The 22898-nt window shown below is 44.6% G+C and overlaps 1 protein-coding gene across 2 annotated transcripts in view; it reads right to left on the bottom strand.

Moving 5' to 3' along the window:
* LOC137320539 (lysine-specific demethylase 3A-like) overlaps positions 1-22898 on the bottom strand; it is a 62760-nt gene that overhangs the window by 4017 nt on the left and 35845 nt on the right. Inside the window, exons 12-23 of one of the 2 annotated variants that reach the window (XM_067982227.1) lie at positions 22720-22872; positions 21842-21937; positions 16041-16168; positions 14663-14855; positions 12320-12501; positions 11025-11288; positions 8025-8196; positions 6034-6124; positions 5560-5690; positions 5333-5452; positions 3208-3347; positions 98-274 (exon numbers count right to left, since the gene is read on the bottom strand). In XM_067982227.1, coding sequence (XP_067838328.1) covers positions 98-274; positions 3208-3347; positions 5333-5452; positions 5560-5690; positions 6034-6124; positions 8025-8196; positions 11025-11288; positions 12320-12501; positions 14663-14855; positions 16041-16168; positions 21842-21937; positions 22720-22872 — 1847 coding nt within the window. Of the gene's footprint in view, positions 1-97; positions 275-3207; positions 3348-3798; positions 3904-5332; positions 5453-5559; positions 5691-6033; positions 6125-8024; positions 8197-11024; positions 11289-12319; positions 12502-14662; positions 14856-16040; positions 16169-21841; positions 21938-22719; positions 22873-22898 lie in introns of those variants that run through there. The other variant, XM_067982233.1, reaches the window with a different exon arrangement.

The following is a 22898-nucleotide window of genomic DNA, read 5'->3' on the forward strand; positions in this document are numbered from 1 at the left end:
TCAACAAAGGACAACAGCCCATGTGGTTTGTAAGTGTATCAGTGAAGAGATATATGTAAACACATTCAACTGCAGATTAAATGAACCTAGCACTAACCTGGTGTGGAGCTCCAGCTGGTATGAAGACCACATCACCCAGGTACTGCACAATGGCCCAGCCCTGGACACCATGTTCCTGATGAAGCCTTTTACGGAGAGTCCTGTCCAGGTACCAGCTTTGGTCGTGAATGGGATCATGATCGGGGGGGTTTTCTTGACCTTGCTCTTCTGCCACCTGAAAAGGTTTTACACAATATTGTTTGGATCTAGTTGTCAATCTGGATTATTTACAACTACACTTTATTTTTAGTTAAACCGGTCGGTGTTAAGAATCGATCACATTGCCTCCTAATAGTTACCATCATCAGATAGAGGTCTAATGAAGGGTTAGCTGTTCACCTGTTCAATATTTTAAATGCAAATTATTTATTCTCTTTTAATCCAAGATGTTTGCCTTATTATTAAAAGTGGTTGACTCTTAACTGCCCTCTGAATAGCTTGCTAGGCCACTTCAATGGGGCAGCTAGAGCTGGACAATAAATACTTGCCTTGCCAAAAGGCACCCACATCCCAATAATAATTTTTTTTTTTTTTTAAAAAGTGCAAACAAGACAGTTCTCCAAAGAATTACAGGAAAAACCCAATTAATGACCAAAATACTGGAAAATGTAACAAATGTCCTTTCTAAAATATTTTTACAACACCAAGTTATAGTCCAGCAATTTTATTTTAAATTCACAAGCTTTCGGAGATTTTCTCCTTCAAAAAGGTACCAAGAGAAAATCTCCGAAAGCTTGTGAATTTAAAATAAAATTGCTGGACTATAACTTGGTGTTGTAAAATTGTTTACAATTGTCAACCCCAGTCCATCACCGGCATCTCCACATCCTTTCTAAAATAAGCTCACAAGAAGAAATCTGGTGAACAATCTTAACACAAACAAGTTATTTCGAGCACCTAGATAACCCAGCTCTGAATGGGAGCACAGAAGGACTGGGTTTAAATTCAATCATCCTTTATTGTGTTGCAGAGATGCCAGGTGAAGTGTTGGTAAATGGGTTGGTGAATGTGCAGCCAATGGAGCACCAACTTCCACTTCCACAGGAACTGTAATCCAGCAAAGTATCCCGAATCGCTTCACCATTGGAGAAAACTGGAGAGGGAGCAGCAGTTAGGAGATGGGTTAGGGGAGGTCACACCACCTCAACCCCCTTTCTATATTCTGTGTGTACATGGGGTGGGGGAAGAAGCACAAAAAACACATTTTTCCCACTCCAGCCCCATCACTCGACATCATGTAACCAGATTCTGAGACCAGCATTTAGCTGTTCTGATAAAAATTAAAAAATAGATAAAAGCAGACGACAGTGAATCATTCCTCAAACCTTCGTGCCATTTGCCCAGCCCACAATAGAAGTGTTTTAGTGAAGAAAAAGGTTTTAAATAATCCTGCACACTATTTCTTTCTCCTTTTCTCTTAACTGCCACATCTTGAGCTGGTTTAAAAAACACAAATGTGGGACATTATTTATGACAGTGCTGTTGTGTCGTCTCTTTTACCATTCAGGACTGTTTAACATTTGAACAAAGCATTTCGAACAACTAAACGAATCACTTGAATTGCGCAAGCGACAGTTCAAATGGGATCTGGGACCGACCGACCGAACCGAACAACAACCAAACAACCAATCACCACCTTCAATAGCACTGTTAATGCACCAAAACCACCCAAGGTACTTTACAAAGAGGATTGGGCACTGAGCAGGGGCTTGGGAGAAGGGGACTGAAGGTACAGTTGAAGAGGTACGTTTAAAGGTGGCTTTTGAAAGTAAGGAGAGATGCAGCGAGGCAGAGGGATTTGGGAAGGGAATTCCAGTATACTGCAATGTGAAGACTGAAGGCCTTGCTACCAACAGTGGAGCAGAAACAGGCAAGGATGCATGACGGCCAGAGTCAGAAGAATGGAGGACGAGAGCAGGGAACTGGAGAAGACTTTAGACAGAAGGGCAAGACCACAAGGGATTTTTATAAAGTCTAACATTCTGAAGGCAGTGTGCTGAGGGATGGGGAGTCAGCAAAGGTCAGTAAAAACAGGGAAAATAGGTGATTGGAACTTGGGTCACAGGCAGAGGAATTCTGGATGAAATAGAGTTTGTGCAAGGTGGATGTCAGATTGCTGGTAAGGAGAGAAGTCAAACATGGAAAGGTGGGTAATAATGAGGAGTGGAAGACCAGATGTGCGGTTTCAAGCTTAGAGCAGGATCAAAGGAGACACTGAAAGTTTGCAATGTTGGGGTCAGTTTAAGTAAGCAGCTGGACATGAGATAGTATTGAGGGCTTAAAGTACAAAGTTTCTGTCTTAAGTGCTGAAAAAAGTTGCTTGGGTCGTGCCAATGTTGAGCTGGACAAAGTTCTGGTTCACCCACAAGTTGATGTCAGTCAGGTAATGAGGGAGAGCTGGGAATGGAAGCAAACAGTGCTATGTGAAGGAGTTGAACAGCTCGCAGACAAAGAAGGCTTTGAGCTCCTCACATTTGGCGTGACGTGAGGATAGAGTTGGCAAGAGTGAGAGGTTAAAGGGCAGGATTGAATTGGAGGGGAATTTTGGGTTGTCCTTGCTCCCGGAGTAGGAGGAGAACGATATGGTAGCTGAGAGGGAGAGGCAATACTATTTGAGGCCATCAAGCGCACTCTGGTGCTGGGTGATCAAACGCCAAATTTGCTCACAAGTGTGGCTCTCAAACTGGACGTCACCAAGATCGATGTTGTACCCCCGATGGGGGAAAGGGAAAGGAAAGAGAAAAAAACAGCAGGATTAGGAAGAGTGGTACATTGTGGGAGAGAGGCTGTTGTGAAGTCAGAAGGCTGATGTTTAGCAAGTTGAGAGAGGCAGAAATGGTATGCCATGTGGAAACCAGAGGAGTTGGGTTAGAAAAGGTGCAGGTGAAGGGTTTTTTTTTTTGGGCCGGAGGATTGGCGGTAGGCAGGGAGATGTGAATGATTGGAAATGACCTGAAACAGTACTGCCTCTCCCATCTCAGCTGCCACAACTTCCTACTTCGGATCATCCTGGGAGGGCAAGACCACAAAATTCCTCTTCTCCGCCAGCGATTGTGATCTCAGAATAATTACACGTGTATTCTGCCAACCTCCAGCCCCCCACCTCACCTTCTTCAGCAGATCTCGGATCTTCTCTGCATCTTTGGCTGAGTAAATGTGCCACAGGGCACCAGGCCTTTCATTGGCTTCTGTGAAGCGTTTTATTGTTAATTCATCTGTATCGCCATCCTCCATGGTCTTCAGAATTTCTACCAAATTAAAAACAAAAAAAGCTAATCGAAGTGCTCCCTACTGGCACTGACGGATTAAATCATTACTGGAACAACGTTTACTACTGTAGCCGGCGGTAATGCAAAGTTTAGTGTTAAAGTAATGCAAAGCATTTGTTTGAATTTTCTTTTTACTACTCTCCCCATCCATTCCCAAAGGTGTGAACTCACACAAGGTATAATTGCTCTCAGGCACCAACAGCCCTCAAATACCTCATCCAACTGGCTATTCCTAACACAGGAGGCCAGATGATCAGCATCAACGCAAGGGTGTTATGATAAGCTTGACCCTGTCCTCACCCAACAGCTACACCCCTGCACTTTCCAATAGCACTCCCCGAATATTGATCAGAAGTCCGTGGCTATGTTTCCCTCTCCCCCCACCCCCGCCAGGAGCACTCGAGTTCAACCACAGTGTCCTCACCAGTGACTCAGTCAGGATCAGCAACTCAGCACAAACCAGGCTCAATCTCGGACCTTTTCGGTCTGTGGTCCAGTATCAGACCATGTAGGATTTACCCAATCACTGCTTCTGCTAGAAATCAAATTTTAAAAAAGCAAAAATATTACATAGCCACCTAGAGGTGAATCATCGGTCTGTTTACTAAACTGGTAGCCAATTTCTGTAGGAACTACTGCGGAATCTGGTTAATGCCACTTACAAGCAGACCTGGTTATTTTGGTGTAATGGTGGGAGAAGCAGAGGTTTGTTTGTAATGGACCTAGCTTCCTACCACAGAATCAACATTTTATACAGGCAGGTTTAAAGAGAAACTTTGTTCTGTACACCTAGTGTTATTTAAGTCTTGAGCGCATAATCTAGGCTGCCACTTTGGTGCAGTACTGAGGGAGTGTTGCATTATCAGAGGCGTCGTCCTTCTGATGAGACTTTAAACTGAGGCCATGTCTGATTCAAGTCAGTGAGCGTAAAAAATGAATGCTAAAAAAAGCCTCATGAAACTACTGGGAGAAGAGCACAGGAGATTTCCAGGTGTCCTGGCCAACACTTAGCCCTCAACCACCACTGTTTGTGGGCCCTTGCTGTGCGCAGACTGGCTGCTGTGTTTCTGTACGTGACTACACGTCAAAAGTACTTAATTGGTTGTGAAGTGCTTCGGGACGTCCTGAGGTCATGAAAGTGTTATGTAAACCCAAGTTCTGTCTTCCTTTTCTTACGTGGCAAAGCTAGCTCCTAAACAATCCCTATGGTGACCAAAACCCCAATAAGATAGTTTATCATTGATTATAATCAATTGTACCAGAATAAAGCATTTTCATTATTTCAAGATTGAACTCTTCTTTCTTACCATCTCCAATCCAAGCCCTGGGCTGTAAAAGGAAGGATGGAAGCAAGCAAGCGAGAAAGAGACAAAGACTTACATTTATACAACACCTTTTATGGCCTCAGGACGTCCCAAAGTGCTTTACAACCAATTAAGTACTTTTGAAGCGTAGTCTCTGTTGTAACGTAGGGAAACGCAGCATTTGCACAGAGCAAGGTCCCACAAACAGCAATGAGATAATGACCAGATAATCTCTTTTTTTTTTATTAAACATGAAAGTGGTGTTGAGAGAGATAAATATTGGCCAGGACACCGGGGAGAACTCCCCTGCTCTCTTTCGAAATAGTGCCATGGGATCACTGACGTCCACCTGAGAGGGCAGATGAAGCCTCGGTTTAAAGTCTCAGCCAAAAGACGGTACACCTCAGACAGTGCAGCACTCCCTCAGCACTGCACTGGGAGTGTCAGCCTAGATTTTGCGCTCAAGTCTCTGGAGTGGGACTTGAACCCACAAACTTCAGACTGAGAGACGAGTGTGCTACCCGCTGAGCCACGGCTAACACCAAAAGAGCATTGCAATCCCATGAAAATAACATAGCAAAGAACTTCAAGGCAAAGAACTGCTGTTTATCAAATCATCAAAAACACTTGTTTAGAGGGTCCGAGTTATTGGACACTCACCCTCTTCGTGGTTGGGCTGCCCGTTGGGGATTCCTACGTACACCATAACATTAGCAGCATCTGACACGTCTAAGTGAAGGTTCGTCGTTCCAACCTTTCTATCTTCTGCTGATAGTAATCCTATTGAACAGAGGAAACAGTTAACCATTTACAGCAAGAGCCTCACTTCTACAAGTCCGTCCAAATATAATGCACAGAGTGTGGAAAGGAAAACTCAGCTCACTTACCATAAGCATTATACATTTTTGGACCTAAATCAGGTCTAACAAAAAAGTCTGGCAGCCTGGAGGCCAGGTTCAGCTTGCCATCTCTCTTGGTATATTCAGGCAGGGGTAGATTGTTCATCAGGTCATCAAATCTGTAGGAAAAATGTACAATACAGTATGAAACCATTTGTTAAATTTGGAAATATAATCGCCGTTCCTTCATAGTCGCTGGGTCAAAATCCTGGACCTCCCTACCTAATAGCAGTGTGGGAGAACCTTCACTTCACGGACTGCAGCGGTTCAAGAAGGCAGCTCACCACCTTCTCAAGGGCAATAAATGCTGGCCTTACCAGCGACATCCATATCCTCAATGAATTTTTAAAAAATCTCTAAATAAATGGCAGTATTATATATCAATGTTGAATGTTGTTATGCCTGCAATACACTGTAAGCAGTTCTTTGACAAGCCCAAATTTTGCCGAGTAGATCACGTACCTAGAAAGCATCATGTCTCTGAAATCCTCTCCTGGAGGCCAGTCCTTCAGCTTTAAAGCCATCGGCTGGCTCTCTTTTGTCGCAAGGCGTCCTTAAAAAGGAAAAAAAAAAGTTAACGTTAAACCTCGCAAAACAATGGTCTCGACTGTGGAAAATAAAGATGGATTCTCCCTATGTATGACCTAAGCATCTTCGTTGATATTTAAATTTAAATGAAGTATCTGAATATTTGCCGCGTAACACCACTTCTTTCCAATGGGCAACAAAGGAGCACAGATTAGATGCTATAGATACCAAGCAGTAGCAATTTATACAACACCTTCACCTACATTATAACAGTGACTCCAAATACTTCATTAGTTGTATGGCACTTTGGGACCAGAGGTTGTGAAGGGAGCTATAGAAACCCAAGTCTTTCATTCTTTAATGTAAAGAAGGACCATCCCAAGACACCTCGCAAATAAGCGCAAGGAAAACGGGAAGGAATGCCAAGCCAGGGAGCATAAGAGTCAAGTTCCAGGGAATTGTCACACCAGACACGTTAACCTATCGTTCTCTTTCAGATCGTGACAACCTGCTGTTCACTTAAGCATTTTCTGTTTTTTTTCTTGCATCACACAATTTACAGCATCTGCACACAGACAATACTCGATGGGAACAAAGACAATAATGTAACCACTAACGCAATCAACTGCCTCACACTTGTCAAAGACCATCACCTCCTCCTCCCTATCAAGTACCATCCACTGCTTACTCCAATTATACAACTAACTGTTTGAATTCTGGAATTTTAAAATGTTTTGAGAAGGAAGAACAATCTCTTCTGGATTTTTCTGTGCTGAAGAGCAGAACTGCACAGATCTCCATGGGTCCAATACAGCAAGTACTACCCACAGTGGCATCCACCAGGCCCAGTTTGAGGGACGGACAAGCTGATCCCACCTGAACATGTGCTGGATTGAACAGCTGGACAGAACTCATCTTTGTGCTGGTTCGCTTTGGCTCCAGGTGGTTGTGTATGGTAGGAGAGGGCAAAAGTGACAAATAATATCAGAACAACATACGATGCTGCAAGCTTTTCCAGTGCTCCCAACTATAGTTTCACATGCAGTATTAGCACATTGTAGCAAGATATCTTAATTAACAGCAACTCAGCGCAATAATACTGAATTAAATTGGACCACCCACAGCAACAAGACCGAGGCAATAATTAATGGAGAATATACATAGTGAAAATAGAACTAATTGTCACACTATTATCTTTGCACTGCACAACCCTTAGTGCTGATCGTATATTCTGGGTAAATCTCCTTCAATAATCTTTAATCCTCTTTCTTCATCTATATGGCCTGCTTGACATCTCCCCACAACAGAACAGGGCTCAAACCGGTGTTTGCTCCTACTCCACAATGATGAGCACCAGTGCACTGATGCTCAGTGAAACTGCTCTGCCACATTCTTCTTCTGACCAAGCTAGCAGAGACCTCTTTACCTGGCCAAGCTTTACATCACTTTGAACGGTAGTGTCAGCTTTGGCTCAGTGGTAGCCTCTTGCCCGAGTCAGAAGGTCATGGGTTCAAGTCCAAACTCCAGAGACTTGAGCACAAAATCTAAGCTGACACTCCAGTGCAGTACTGAGGGAGTGGTGCATTGTCGGAGGTGCCTTCTTTTCGATGAGACGTTAAACTGAGGCCCCATCTGCCCTCTCAGGTGAACATAGCATGACACTATTTCAAATAAAAGCAGGGGAGTTCTCCCCGATATCCTGGCCAATATTTATCAGTCAACCAACATCACTAAAAACAGACTGTCTGGTCATTATCTCATTTCTGTTTGTGGGACCTTGCTGTGCACAAATTGGCTGCCACGTCTCCTACATTACAACAGTGACTACACTGCAAATGTACTTCATTGGCTGAAAAGTGCTTTGGGATGTCCTGAGGCCGTGAAAGGTGTTATGTAAATACAAGTTCTTTATCAACACCACTTACGTGAAAGGTCTTCAAATCCATCCCAAAAGTCTCGGATTTTTGCACCAGCGATAATCGTGTTGGTTCTGCAGTCAACCAGGTCGGCATCCTGCTCTCCAAACTCTTCCCCAAATGCTTCTGGCTTCCAGAGCTCTTCACGTAGCTTCGTGTGGACACCAGATACAATTACCGGCTAAAATAAAATAAAATAATAGCTGTTGTTAAAAGGAATCGAAGTATGCAGTGAAGAATAGAGCAGTCAACATAGGGAGGAAGTAATATGAGGCAGATTCACCATTACCTCACATAACAACTACTTACACAGAGGTGAAACAAGAACATAATAGGAGCAGGAGTAGGCCACATGGCCCCTCGAGCCTGCTCCACCATTCAATCAGATCATAGCTGACCTTCCAATTCAACTCCACTTTTCCGCCCGATCCCCATATTCCTCGATTCCAAAAATCTATCTATCTCAGCCTTGAATATATTCAATGACTCAGCATCCAGAGCCCTCTGGAGTACAGAATTCAAAAGATTCACAACCCTCAGTGAAGAAATTCCTCCTCATCTCAGTCTTGAATGACCGACCCCTTATCCTGCTACTATGCCTCCTAGTTCCAGACTCTCCAGCCAGGGGAAACAACCTCTCAACATCTACCCTGTCAAGCCCCCTCAGAATCTTGTATGTTTCAATGAGATCACCTCTCATTCTTCTAAACTCCAGAGAGTATAGGTCCATTCTACTCAACCTCGCCTCACAGGTCAACCCTTTCATCCCAGGAATTAATCTAGTGAACCTCCGTTGCACCGCCTCTAAGGCAAGTATATCCTTCCTCAGATAAGGAGACCAAAACTGTACACAGTACCACAGGTGAGGTCTCACCAAAGCCCTGTACAATTGTAGTAAGACTTCCTTACTCTTGTTCTCCAACCCTCTTGCAATAAAGGCCAACATGACATTTGCTTTCCTAATTGCTTGCTGTACCTGCATGCTAACTTTTTGTGTTTCTTGTATGAGTTCACCCAAGTCTCTTTCAACACCAACATTTAATAAATATTCTGTTTTTCTATTCTTCCTACCAAAAAAGTGAATAACTTCACATTCCCCCCACATTAAACTCCATCTGCCACCTTCTTGCCCACTCACTTAACGTATCTATATCCCTTTGTAGACTGTGTCCTCCTCACAGATTACTTTCCAGCTAGCTTTGTATCGTTAGCAAGCTTGCATACATTACACTTGGTCCCTTCATCCAAGTCATTAATATAGACTGTGTAGAAATGTAAAATGGAACGCATACGCCTAGCATTGCCTGGTCACACGTTAATTAAACGTACCATGTCACAAGACAGCTTTGGCTGGGGGAGCTACACATTTTACACATGCAAATTTACCATATTGACATGTGATCCTCCATAACATTTCAACAAAGTGCATTTAAGGCTGCAGCTGTACAAGCCAAAATTCACATCAAGGCCCATAATGGTGGGCACTAACAATATTAAAAAGGAGAGAAGACAAACCAGGAGGTAGTGATGAGGTGAAACCAAGTTTACATTTGGATTGTAAGAGAGTGAAAAACAGAAAGGCAAAAATTCTACGAGTTGCTGGGATGAATGAGTGAGTGATTAGGTGTGAATAATGCAACTGATCAAAACATTGGACAAGTGATATTATACACACACCCTGTAAGGAAGCAGCGTGGATGGTAGAACTGCATTTTAGAAAGTACTGGGACAGATCAAATATAGGGTTAATAAGTTTCGGGTCATGCAACAGTAAGCTCGAATTGCTAAGCTAAAAACCAATTGATCACATTGTGTGGGCTACTGATCAGAGGAAGTAGGACAGATGGTGCAATTAAGATCTGCACACAATCAGTGGGCTTGCATGCAACAATACAAGGTGATAGTGGAACCTTTGCACCCGGACCACTGGGTGGGCGCAGGAAGGAGACAGGATATAAACGGGGAGAAAGAGAGCGCTCATGGAAGAAGATAGAAGGAAGAGGCTGGGGTTATGATTCTACCCAGAGGAGTGGGAATACTGTTTTGCTTATTCCACTGTACTATTGCTAACTAAATATTGGAAAGACCGCAGCCATTGTCTTCACTCCCTGCCAGAAACTCCGTTCCCTAGCCTCCGACTCCATCCTTCTCCCTGGCCACAGTCTGAGGCTGAACCAGACCGTTTGTAACTGTGGCGTCCTATTTGACCCCGAGATGAGCTTCTGACCACATTCCAACAAGACTGCTTACTTCCACTCCCATAACATTGCCTGTCTCTGCCCCTGCCTCAGCTCATCTGCTGCTGAAATCCTCATCCATTCCTGCATTACCTCTAGACTGGACTATTCCAATGCTCTCCTGGCTGGCCTCCCACCTTCCACCCTCAATAAACTTGAGCTCATCCAAAACTCTGCTGCCCATATCCTCACCTGCACCAAGTCCCGTTCACCCATCACCCCTGTACTCGCTGAACATGGTGTTCCCAATTTGGGAACACCGATATTAAAATTCTCATCCTTGTTTTCAAATCCCTCCATGGCCTCGCCCCTCCCTATTTCTGTAACCTCCTCCAGCCCTACAACCCTCCGAGATCTCTGCGCTCCTCCAATTCTTGCCTCTTGTGCATCCTCGATTTTAATCGCTCCTCCATTGGCTGCTGTGCCTTCAGCTGCCTAGGCCCTAAGCTCTGGAATTCCCTCCCTAAACCTCTACTTTTTTCCTCCTCCTTTAAACTTACCCCTTTGACCAAGCTGTCCTAATATTCCCTTACGTGGCTCGGTGTCAAATTTTGTTTAATAAATCGCTCTTGTGAAGCACCTTGGGACATTTTACTACGTTACTGGCGCTATATAAATGCAAATTGTTGTTGTGGTAGTGATTTTATTGATATGGACTAAGTAAAATAAATAGTCAATACACAACCAATAAGGAGTCTCCACAAATGCTTAACACACCTCTCCTGCATTGTTAAAAACTCTCTCTGCAAAGTGCTGTAGCCTCCACACTTACATGCCCTTGCTTCCAGCACTCTCTGAAAATATTCCAATTGTTCTTGTTGCTCGGATCTTGCAAGCACAGCAAACGCCCGCCGCAATACCAGGTGTGAGGAGTATCAGAGCCCAAAATCCCCACTCTCCCAGGCGCAACCTTTGGGAGCTCTCTGGTGTCACACACTTTCGGCGTCTTCGATCCATCGCTGGGGGGTTTGCTTTGCACCAGTGAGGCGAAGATGTCATCGAGGAGGTTAGAGGTGCTCGTTGGTCCTGTATCAGACTAAGACAGAAACATGGAATGTTAAAATCCAACATCTCCTAGTGCTTTTTCCAACACTCTTATCAAGATATTTTACAGGAGGAGAGTCAGTTAAGACAATCCTCTCTATGCCAGCTGTACAGGCGCTCTGCCGCAACAGAAAGTAGCCTAGAATTTAATAAAAACTAGCCCCACAATAAAGGTTTTAAGGACTGCGAGTGTGGGAACCGCATCACATTGGCACAGACTCTAATTAATGGGTTGAATTAAAGTTTTTTTTATTAATGTATTTCTCAGGATTTGGGGGATGGCGGCATGGCCACGTTTATTGCCCATCCATAGCTGTCTTGTGACGTGGTGGTCCACCTTCGTGAAGCAACTGCACTTCATCTCAGTGGCTTGCTGAACCACTTCGAAGGGCATTAAGAGTCAACCACGTAATGTGGGGATTGGAATCACATGTAGGTGGAGGTGGTAAGTTCCCTTCCTGAAGATTATTAGTGAACCTGTTAGGTGTTTGTGATAATCCAGCAGCTTTCATGGTTATTTTTCTGGGGCTAATGCACAAATTAACTGAATTCAATTTCACAATTTTCCACGGGGCAGTTTGAATCGATTGCCTCTGGGGTTGTTAGTCCAAGATCACAGCCACTGCACTACTGTACCCAAGAGTACAGCGAATTCTACATCTGGCCGGTGTTGCAGGTGACCTGAAACCATTTGATGCTATCACCAGGTACATTTCATACCGTCATGTTTTGTATCTGCAGCTACACATTTCCAGATCAGGCTTCTGAATTTTCTTTTAACTTTCATACCAGTCACCTATACTACGTGACCAAACTAGAGAAAGACATTCAACATAAGTCAAACAGCACTTAAGAGGAGGTTTAGTGCAGCAGCTCCCAGTAACAGATAGACAAAGCGATAATTTAGAGCAACCTCACACATACTTAAAAAGAACACACACACACACACACACACACACGAAAAAAAAGATAGCGGGCAACCTAACTCAAGACAGGTTGTAGAATGAACAAAAGGAGGCTCACCTTCCCTAAGCTGGAGGACAGGAGATTTCTCAGTGAGCTGGTGGTGCTGCAGCTACTGGGCGAGAGAGTCAACAAACTGTTGAAAGTTTGCAGGGGTGCAGAAGGCTTCGACAAAGTGCTCAAGGAGTCAAACAAGCTAATGGGCTTCTTCTCTTTATTCAAGGAAGGCAGCTGCAGGCTTCCTGTAGGAAAATTCAAGGGGAGAAAAAAAGTGAAGATAACCAAGGAAAGGAAAAAAAAGTCAGGAGTATGGTATTATGGCCGAATTTTGAATCAAAGTTGATCCTTCCGTGAATGGAGGTTTTAAACTTTAGGCACAGGAATTGTAGCACTAAGTAAACACAAACCCTGGAAATCTGAAATCAAATGGGAAACAGTGGAAATACACAATCTGGAAACAAGACAGACAGGCTGATGTTTCAGTGTACAGAGCTCTGACAAAGACTCTATACCCAAAATGTTAACCTGCCTTTCTCTTATTAGATACTTACACATGTAGTGAAATGGAACTTTACTGGAGGAGAGTACTGAAGATAAACCCACAGATGATGATGATGAATTCTCTTCTGCTCCACCATCTGCTTATCAAGATGGACGCTTCAAGTGCTGGGGAGCAGAAGGCCTGGGCTACTTGCTGGCAGCATGGAGTACTTCCACATCAGCTACAGTACACTCAGATTCACAGCTCCCTCTATTCTGCTCCAATGCGTGCTGTTCCAATCCAAGTAAAACGGTCCCAATTGCACTAGTGTGCATTTTGCACTTCCTAAAGTGGTCAGTCTTACTGGGCCTCAGTCAAACAGACTTGTAGCTGGTTTTGTGCTGTACTCACTAGGAAATGGATCAAGAGGGGTCCAATTGATTTCACACAGGACCAGCACAGCCAGTGACTTTCAATTGGTCTGACTGGATTCAAATCCTGGAGAAATTACAATGTAATATCCCAAAGCAGCACCCAGTCTCTTCTAAAGCTTCAACAGCACACAACAAATATCTTTTCTTTTAAAAAAAACCCAGAAACTTAGTAAGTGAAAGGTACATTGGAGGGACACCATCAAGTCTCAAAAGAACAAAGTAAATCAAGAAGCAGAGTTTAGGTGCTGCCAAACTTGAGTTTTAAAAAGTCTGTAGATTGTAGAAGGAAGAAAAACTGATAGGAGGTAAGCAGTTTCACATTTTAGAGGTCCCTGGAAAGAATGGGAACAGAAGAATGGAAGTAGGGATTCCTACAGACAGAGACCTAGTGCTGAACGCAAAGATCAGAAATCTGCTCAACAGTTATTGCTGCAGTATCTCACTCCTACCACCAGAGGGTCCAGGTGAGCAATGAAACTTTCCCAGTGCAAAAGTACAACACGGGACCTGGTTCTTCACCTCTCCAAAGTTGTAATGTTGACGTTTTTCTCGTGGCTCAGGGCTTCCATGAAATACCCAACAGCGATCAGAAAACAGCAATCTAATCAAGTTATTTACACGACATACACAGTCATTAAAAAAAAAGTGCAACGCTCGGGCACTTTGTAATAGTCTTCTGAACGGCAGGATTACCATTTTGTAAATCATTCCAGGACTTTAGGACGCATTGTAAATTTTATGGGGTAAATTTCATTCAATTTTTGTACAGTCAGCACTGGCTCCCGCTGCCAGTCTTGGCTAGATTATTGATACGTGATGTTCACGTTGAATTATTGTAAACAATTTTACAACACCAAGTTATAGTCCAGCAATTTTATTTTAAATTCACAAGCTTTCGGAGGCTTCCTCCTTCCTCAGGTAAACATTTACCTGAGGAAGGAGGAAGCCTCCGAAAGCTTGTGAATTTAAAATAAAATTGCTGGACTATAACTTGGTGTTGTAAAATTGTTTACAATTGTCAACCCCAGTCCATCACCGGCATCTCCACATCACGTTGAATTAGTAAGTGCTGGGTCATTATTACAAGTTTATCAAAAATAAATTTACAATGATTATTGAAACATTTTATAGCTACTGTACATTTTTTTTTAAAGTTTTTTTTCACTCCTTAAATCTCAAATCTTAGGTCATGGATCATAACATGTAGGAAAAGAGTCATATTTTTAAAAAATTATACTTTTTTTGGCCATTTACCTCAGGGCATTAAACAACAAAATTACCAGACTACTGAGGTTTCAGTGGGAATTCTTAACACCAGTCCTTTGCAGTGGTCTCCTGCATGAAACACCACCATACGAGCACCCAGAGAAAAGCCTAGCAAAATTAGCGGAGGCACTAACTATAGTTTATAAGTCATAATGTTCTAGGTTTCAGTTTATTCTGGATTAAGCACATCTTGAAGGAACAGGTGAGAGTAAACAAGGTTACCTTTACTTTCTTCTTTCCCTTTGGGATCTGTCAGGCCCATCATCCAGTTGAAGGGAGAATCCTCTTTCTTCATCATCAGGGCTGGAGCAGCAGATGTGGTGCTCATCAGACTTGATGTGGAGTTGCGTTCAGAGGTTGGTGCCTGGTTACAGGTTGGTGCCTCGCTGGGAGCCACACTGTTGTTATTTAGTTTCTGGAATGCAAAGAAATGACATTCAAAATTAAATACAATGCATTCACAGCTTAACATATCTGGAATACTCTTTCAAAACATTGCATGTGGATAAGAGGAGAGCCATAAGGACTATTAGGGGAGAGGAGAATAAGTTAAACTAACAGTGAACTGAAACAGATTAAGTCTCTCTAGTTTTTCATCGAACTTAGTTTTACAAACTCTAAAATAGCATTCCATCCTTGCTGAGATAGATAGTGAGAAACACAGAGAGCGAGCAAGCAAACAAGAGGTAGCGAGAAAGAAAAAAAATATGTACAATGCCTCATCTACCAGCGTGACCAGCACAACAATACATTTAAATGCATGAGAGCCACTGCACTTCCCCATGTGGCTACAGGAAAAAAATACGACAACTGTATTGGGGTGAGGAATAAACATACACCTAGGCCTGATCACTGCCTCGTCGTGGTGCAGGTGTTGCAACTCCCCCCCCCTCCCACCAAAGAAAGAATCATTCTGCAGGGAAGAGTGTGGGGAAGACAAGATTATAGTGGCCCTCAGACAGCAGCCGTGGCACTAAAATAAGACTGCATGAATCTCAGTTGTCTGCTTTAGGTCACATTAGAAAGAAAGAATTGCATTTATATAGCACCTTTTATAGCCTCTGGATGTCCCAAAGCGCTTTACAGCCAATGAAGTACTTTTGAAGTGTAGGAAAGGTGGCAGCCAATTTGCACACAGCAAGATCCCACAAACAGCATTGTGATAATGACCAGATAATCTGTTTTAGTGATGTTGGTTGAGGAATAAATATTGGCCTGGACCATTACTTCGAAACAGTACCATGGGATCTTTTATATCCACCTGAGGGGGCAGATGGGGCCTCTGTTTAACGTCTCATCCGAAAGACATTATCTGACAGTGCAGCACTCCTTCAGTACTGCACTGAAGTGTCAGCCTAGATTTTGTGCTCAAGTCTCGAGTGGGACTTGAACCCACAACCTTCTGACTCAGAGCTGAGAGTGCTGCCCACTGAGCCACGGCTGAAGGTCCAACCATCTGAGGATGGATCAACATCAAAATGGAAAAAAATTGTAGCCATCCAACTTTTTTTCTTAACCAAAACGGTCTGTGCGTTGAATTTGCAGAATACTTGCACCTATTCATAGGATGAAACTTCAAATAGTCTAGCATGTCCTATACCTGAGCTGCCTCACTTGCAATGGGAGGCTTAAACACAGGCTTGTTCTTCCTCGCTGTACAAGGACAGTTGGCTTTTATGCCCCATTTACCTCTTGCAGAATGTACAATGTTTCCAATCTGATATAGGGCTGAAAAAGCACAAGAATAGTACAAAATTAATAGGTCATTTGAATGGATTATTACAGTGTCGTTACTTGAACAACCTTAACACAGTATCTTTTTATTTTTGTGCCCATTTCATACATACAACTGTTGCCAAGTTGCTTCGGCTGCATATACAATGGTAGCTGAATGTCCACAAGCAGGAGTCAAGCAACATGAATAAGATACTGCCTGGCTGGAACCTAGATAGCTGCGGGGAGCGGTGGCTGCAGTGTTGTTGGATACTTCGATCGCTGACTCCGAGAGAGCGGTTAGAACGTGGAAGTCGCTACCACAAGGAGTAGTTGAGGCGAATAGCGTAGATGCATTTAAGGGGAAGTTGGATAAATACACAAGGGAGAAGGGACTAGAAGGATATGCTGATGGGGTTAGATGAAGTAGGGAGGGAGGAGGCCCGTGTGGAGCATAAACACCAGCATGGACCTGTTGGGCCGAATGGCCTGTTTCTGCATTGAATACAGCTTTACATAGAATTCTATGTAATTCTATGTAAAGCTGTATTCATTTGACAGGAGTAAATGGGGTTTGGGATTAGGTGACAAATGATTTACTTAAAAATAATCTGAAATCCACTGCCAATTTGTACAATGGTTAGGGAATCTAAAATTCCTGTATGCAGATCTCACTTTGCATACAGCTGGACCTGAACATACTGACATAAAACACACACATACGGAATCAACAATGTTATTAGGAACACTTAATGTTTCTTTACTAGCACTTTAACATTAATTCCAATTATATCTCAGTGCAGAGCTCCAACCATTTACAACATAAAAAGGCTGAATCCTACGCACTGCAGGCACAATAATGAGTCACCCTCTTCGTGAAATTACTGCTGCTACTTCAGAATCCACTTGTGGGAACAAATGAGTGAGTCACTCGGTGCCACGGCAGCTGGCGAATTTAAATTCAATTAATTAATTAAATTCAATTAATTAAATAAAAATCTGGAATTAAAATACTAGTATCAGTAATGATGGCCATGAAACTACCGGACTGTCGTAAAAACCCATCTGGTTCACTAATGTCCTTTAGGGAAGGAAGCCTGCCGCCCTTACCCGGTCTGGCCGAAATGTGACTCCAGACCCACAGCAATGTGGTTGATTCTTAATTGCCCTCTGAAATGGCCCAGCAAGCCACTCAGTTGTAAAATCTCGCTACGAAAAGTCATAATAAGAATAAAACCGGACGGACCACCCGGCATCGGACCACTAGGCACCGGACACGACAACGGCAAAACACCAAGCCCAGTCGACCCTGCAAGGTCCTCCTTACTAACATCTGGGGACTTGTGCCAAAATTGGGAGAGCTGTGCCATAGACTAGTCAAGCAACAGCCTGACATAGCCATACTCACAGAATCATATCTTTCAGCCAACGTCCCAGACTCTTCCATCACCATCCCTGGGTATGTCCTGTCCCACCGGCAGGACAGACCCACCAGAGGTGGCGGTACAGTGATATACAGTCAGGAGGGAGTGGCCCTGGGAGTCCTCAACATTGACTCTGGACCCCATGAAATCTCATGGCATCAGGTCAAACACGGGCAAGGAAACCTCCTGCTGATTACCACCTACCGTCCTCCCTCAGCTGATGAATCAGTCCTCCTCCATGTTGAGCACCACTTGGAGGAAGCACTGAGGGTAGCAAGGGCACAAAATGTACTCTGGGTGGGGGACTTCAATGTCCATCACCAAGAGCGGCTCGGTAGCACCACTACTGACCGAGCTGGCCGAGTCCTGAAGGACATAGCTGCGAGACTGGGCCTGCGGCAGGTGGTGAGCGAACCAACAAGAGGGAAAAACTTACTTGACCTCGTCCTCACCAATCTACCTGTTGCAAATGCATCTGTCCATGACAGTATTGGTAGGAGTGACCACCGCACAGTCCTCGTGGAGATGAAGTCCCGTCTTCGCACTGAGGACACCATCCAACGTGTCGTGTGGCACTACCACCGTGCTAAATGGGATAGATTCAGAACAGATCTAGCAGCACAAAACTGGGCATCCATGAGGCGCTGTGGGCCATCAGCAGCAGCAGAATTGTATTCCAGCACAATCTGTAACCTCATGGCCCGGCATATTCCTCACTCTACCATTACCAACAAGCCAGGGGATCAACCCTGGTTCAATGAGGAGTGTAGAAGAGCAGGCCAGGAGCAGCACCAGGCGTACCTAAAAATGAGGTGCCAACCTGGTGAAGCTACAACTCAGGACTACATGCATGCTAAACAGCGGAAGCAACATGCTATAGACAGAGCTAAGCGATTCCACAACCAACGGATCAGATCAAAGCTCTGCAGTCCTGCCACATCCAGTCGTGAATGGTGGTGGACAATTAAACAACTAACGGGAGGAGGAGGCTCTGCAAACATCCCCATTCTCAATGATAGCGGAGTCCAGCACGTGAGTGCAAAAGACAAGGCTGAAGCATTTGCAGCCATCTTCAGCCAGAAGTGCCGAGTGGATAATCCATCTCAGCCTCCTCCCGATATCCCCACCATCACGGAAGCCAGTCTTCGGCCAATTCGATTCACTCCACGTGATATCAAGAAACGGCTGAGTGCACTGGATACAGCAAAGGCTATGGGCCCCGACAACATCCCAGCTGTAGTGCTGAAGACTTGTGCTCCAGAACTAGCTGCGCCTCTAGCCAAGCTGTTCCAGTACAGCTACAACACTGGCATCTACCCGACAATGTGGAAAATTGCCCAGGTATGTCCTGTCCACAAAAAGCAGGACAAATCCAATCATTACAGCCTTGGTCCAAACATGGACAAAAGAGATGAATTCCAGAGGTGAGGTGAGAGTGACTGCCCTTGACATCAAGGCAGCATTTGACCGAGTGTGGCACCAAGGAGCCCTAGTAAAATTGAAGTCAATGGGAATCAAGGGGAAAACTCTCCAGTGGCTGGAGTCATACCTAGCACAAAGGAAGATGGTAATGGTTGTTGCAGGCCAATCATCTCAGCCCCAGGGCATTGCTGCAGGAGTTCCTCAGGGCAGTGTCCTCGGCCCAACCATCTTCAGCTGCTTCATCAATGACCTTCCCTCCATCATAAGGTCTGAAATGGGGATGTTCGCTGCTGACTGCACAGTGTTCAGTTCCATTCGCAACCCCTCAGATAATGAAGCAGTCCGAGCCTGCATGCAGCAAGACCTGGACAACATCCAGGCTTGGGCTGATAAGTGGCAAGTAACATTCGCGCCAGATAAGTGCCAGGCAATGACCATCTCCAACAAGAGAGAGTCTAACCACCTCCCCTTGACATTCAACGGCATTACCATCGCCGAATCCCCCACCATCAACATCCTGGGGGTCACCATTGACCAGAAACTTAACTGGACCAGCCATATAAATACTGTGGCTACGAGAGCAGGTCAGAGGCTGGGTATTCTGTGGCGAGTGACTCCCCTCCTGACTCCCCAAAGCCTTTCCACCATCTACAAGGCACAAGTCAGGAGTGTGATGGAATACTCTCCACTTGCCTGGATGAGTGCAGCTCCAACAACACTCAAGAAGCTCGACACCATCCAAGATAAAGCAGCCCGCTTGATTGGCACCCCATCCACCACCCTAAACATTCACTCCCTTCACCACCGGCGCACTGTGGCTGCAGTGTGTACCATCCACAGGATGCATTGCAGCAACTCGCCAAGGCTTCTTCGACAGCACCTCCCAAACCCGCGACCTCTACCACCTAGAAGGACAAGAGCAGCAGGCGCATGGGAACAACACCACCTGCACGTTCCCCTCCAAGTCACACACCATCCCGACTTGGAAATAGATCGCCGTTCCTTCATTGTCGCTGGGTCAAAATCCTGGAACTCCCTTCCTAACAGCACTGTGGGAGAACCGTCACCACACGGACTGCAGCGGTTCAAGGAGGCGGCTCACCACCACCTTCTCAAGGGCAATTAGGGATGGGCAATAAATGCCGGCCTTGCCAGCGACGCCCACATCCCGTGAACGAATAAAAAAAAAAAAAGGGTGGGGGTTAGGGTGAAGGAAATGCAAATCCTGGATGATTTGCTTTTCGGTGGGGGGGGGGGGGGGGGGAAGAACCATTAGAATTCATCAACAAAACATTAGAACATGCGATGGGTCGAACTGTCACGATCTATTGAACAATGTTAACTGGAAATTTTTAAAAAAGGGAAATTTTCAACTAGACCGCCCATTCCCATTTTAGATGCAGCTTTGCTTGTTTGCCACAACATTTGACATGGCAGGATTATTGTAATGAAAATAGCAACAAGACAATTCAGTCCATTCAAGTGGTATCCACATGCATGACGTAAATTTTTAATGCCAATTTTTAAACTCTTGCCGAGGTCTGGTTCCACAACCCTCCAGCATCTCACCCATGCAGCAATCCTTCAAGTGTGAGCCTCGACATCAAGTGTCAGTCGACTATTTAACATGGAGGACATCAATCAGATCCCGTCCTTACATAGAACGTACAGCACAGAAACAGGCCATTCGGCCCAACAGGTCCATACCGGTGTTTATGCTCCACACGAACCTCCTCCCTCCCTACTTAATCTAACCCCATCAGCATATCCTTCTATTCCTTTCTCCCTCGTGTGTTTATCTAGCTTCCCCTTAAATGCATCTATGCTAGTCACCTCAACTACTCCTTGTGGTAGCGAGTTCAACATTCTAACCACACACTGGGTAAAGAAGTTTCTCCTGAATTCCCTGTTGGATTTATTAGTGACTATCTTATATCAAAATCATGAGGGGTCTAGACAGAGTAGAAGGGTCGAGAACCAGAGGACACAGATTTAAGGTGACTGGCAAAAGAGCCAGAGGCGACATCAGGAAAAACCTTTTTTTAATGCAGCGAGTAGTTATGATCTGGAATGTGCTGCCTGAAAAGGTGGTGGAGGCAGATTCAATCGTGGCTTCCAAAAGGGAATTGGATGAGTACTTGAAGGGTAAAAATTTGCAGGGCTACAGGGAAAGGGCAGGCGAGTGAGGCTAGCTGGATTGCTCTTGGAGAGCCAGCACGGGCTCGACGGGCCAAATGGCCTCTTTCTGTGCTGTAACCATTCTATGATTTATGGCCCCCCCCCAGTTCTGGTTTCCTCTGCAAGTGGAAACATCTTGTCCACGTCTACTGTATCCCACATCTACCTTTCACAATCTTAAAGACCTCTATCAGGTCACCCCTCAGTCTTCTCTTTTCTAGAGAAGAGCCCCAGCCTGTTCAATCTTTCCTGATAGGTATAACCTCTCAAGTTCTGCCTGAATATGCATGGGAGTCACTGGTTAACAATCAGGAGCAGGAACCCTGACCAATTTTTCCTCCACCCTAGCCCAGGCTCTGAAACCAACTGCAGTGACCCTATGGAGAGCAGCAAACTCATCCGAAACTGGGAAACAAACTTAGGATCTGGTGGTCCAAACGCCCATTAGTAGCAAATGTCTCGCACGATGCCTGCTTGATGTAAACTAGTGTTATTCAAAAAGGTTTTACTGAAATCAATCTCACAAGAGCACGGTGACCTAGTGACTTTTTTTTTAAAAAGAACAAATCAATCTTCATAATTGTGTAAACCTACTGAACCACTTGTGTTGAAGTTAAAAAAAAATTTCAACTAATCAGCATTTACATGTTAAACACCTGCTTACCTGAACCGGGAATAATCTGTGTAGGCATCAGATTCGCTGGTTCATGGACCTGGCCTTTAGCACATTTCAACCACGAAAATATCTCCTCTTTGCTATCTGTTTGTGCGTCAAGGAGGGGGGAAAAGATGGAAGAGATTAAAAATCACTAGTCAACTACAGAAAAATCAAAATATATGTAGTTAGTTCTATAGTGGCACAAACAGACACATTTACCTATCCACCCCTCTGGTTATTTGTTCATCTAAAATGCACACAATGACTTGCATGAAAGGTCGGCAGAAGGGAATCAGCAGCAGCCCCGACAGCAAAATTGCTAGGAAGTGATGCCATACAGCCCATTACAACAGTGACTGCTTCAAAAATACTTCACTGGCTGTAAAGCGCTTTAGGACGTCCTGAGGTTGTGAAAGGCACTATAGAAATCCAAGTCTTTTTTTCTCTTTCATGGACCATTTGGGACCCAGACCTCCCGACCTGATACGATCTGCTGCCCCACGTGTCTCTGGGACCTTTGCCCACTGCCCACTCAGCTGTGAGATGCGGCTGGAGCTGGGATACAGGACCCTTCGCTCTTGGGTCGCAACCAAAGCAGAGGAATGTTATTTTGAGTCACGGTAATCCCAGCAGCCAGAGCACAAATGAACTCCATGTTGTGCCACCAGTGAAATGGTGAGTTTATCGTATGGGGAAGATGGTGGGCCTGGACACATGTTCCAGCACTGTGGTACAGCAACACTCAAAACAAGCCCTCACTACTTGAGACTGTGGCCACAGACGCATTGAATAACACTGCAATAACTCAGGGGCATAAAGCAGTAGACGATTTGATCTATTTGAGGACTACCACCCAGTTCAGCTCCCCCAGCTGTTCTACTTACCTTGCTGGGCATTGTTTTTCTTCATCTTGTAGCAGTCGAGACACACCCCAAACCCACACTTAGGACACACCCAGTGGATGTTGAAAAGGGTTGTCTCGCAGGCATCGCACATCTCTCGAATACCTCGGACTGCTCGCTTCCAGGCAATTTTTTCTAAAAAGGTGGAGGAGGCAGACAAA

The sequence above is a fragment of the Heptranchias perlo genome, chromosome 1 (genome assembly GCF_035084215.1).
Source record: "Heptranchias perlo isolate sHepPer1 chromosome 1, sHepPer1.hap1, whole genome shotgun sequence".
Lineage (NCBI taxonomy): Eukaryota > Metazoa > Chordata > Chondrichthyes > Hexanchiformes > Hexanchidae > Heptranchias > Heptranchias perlo.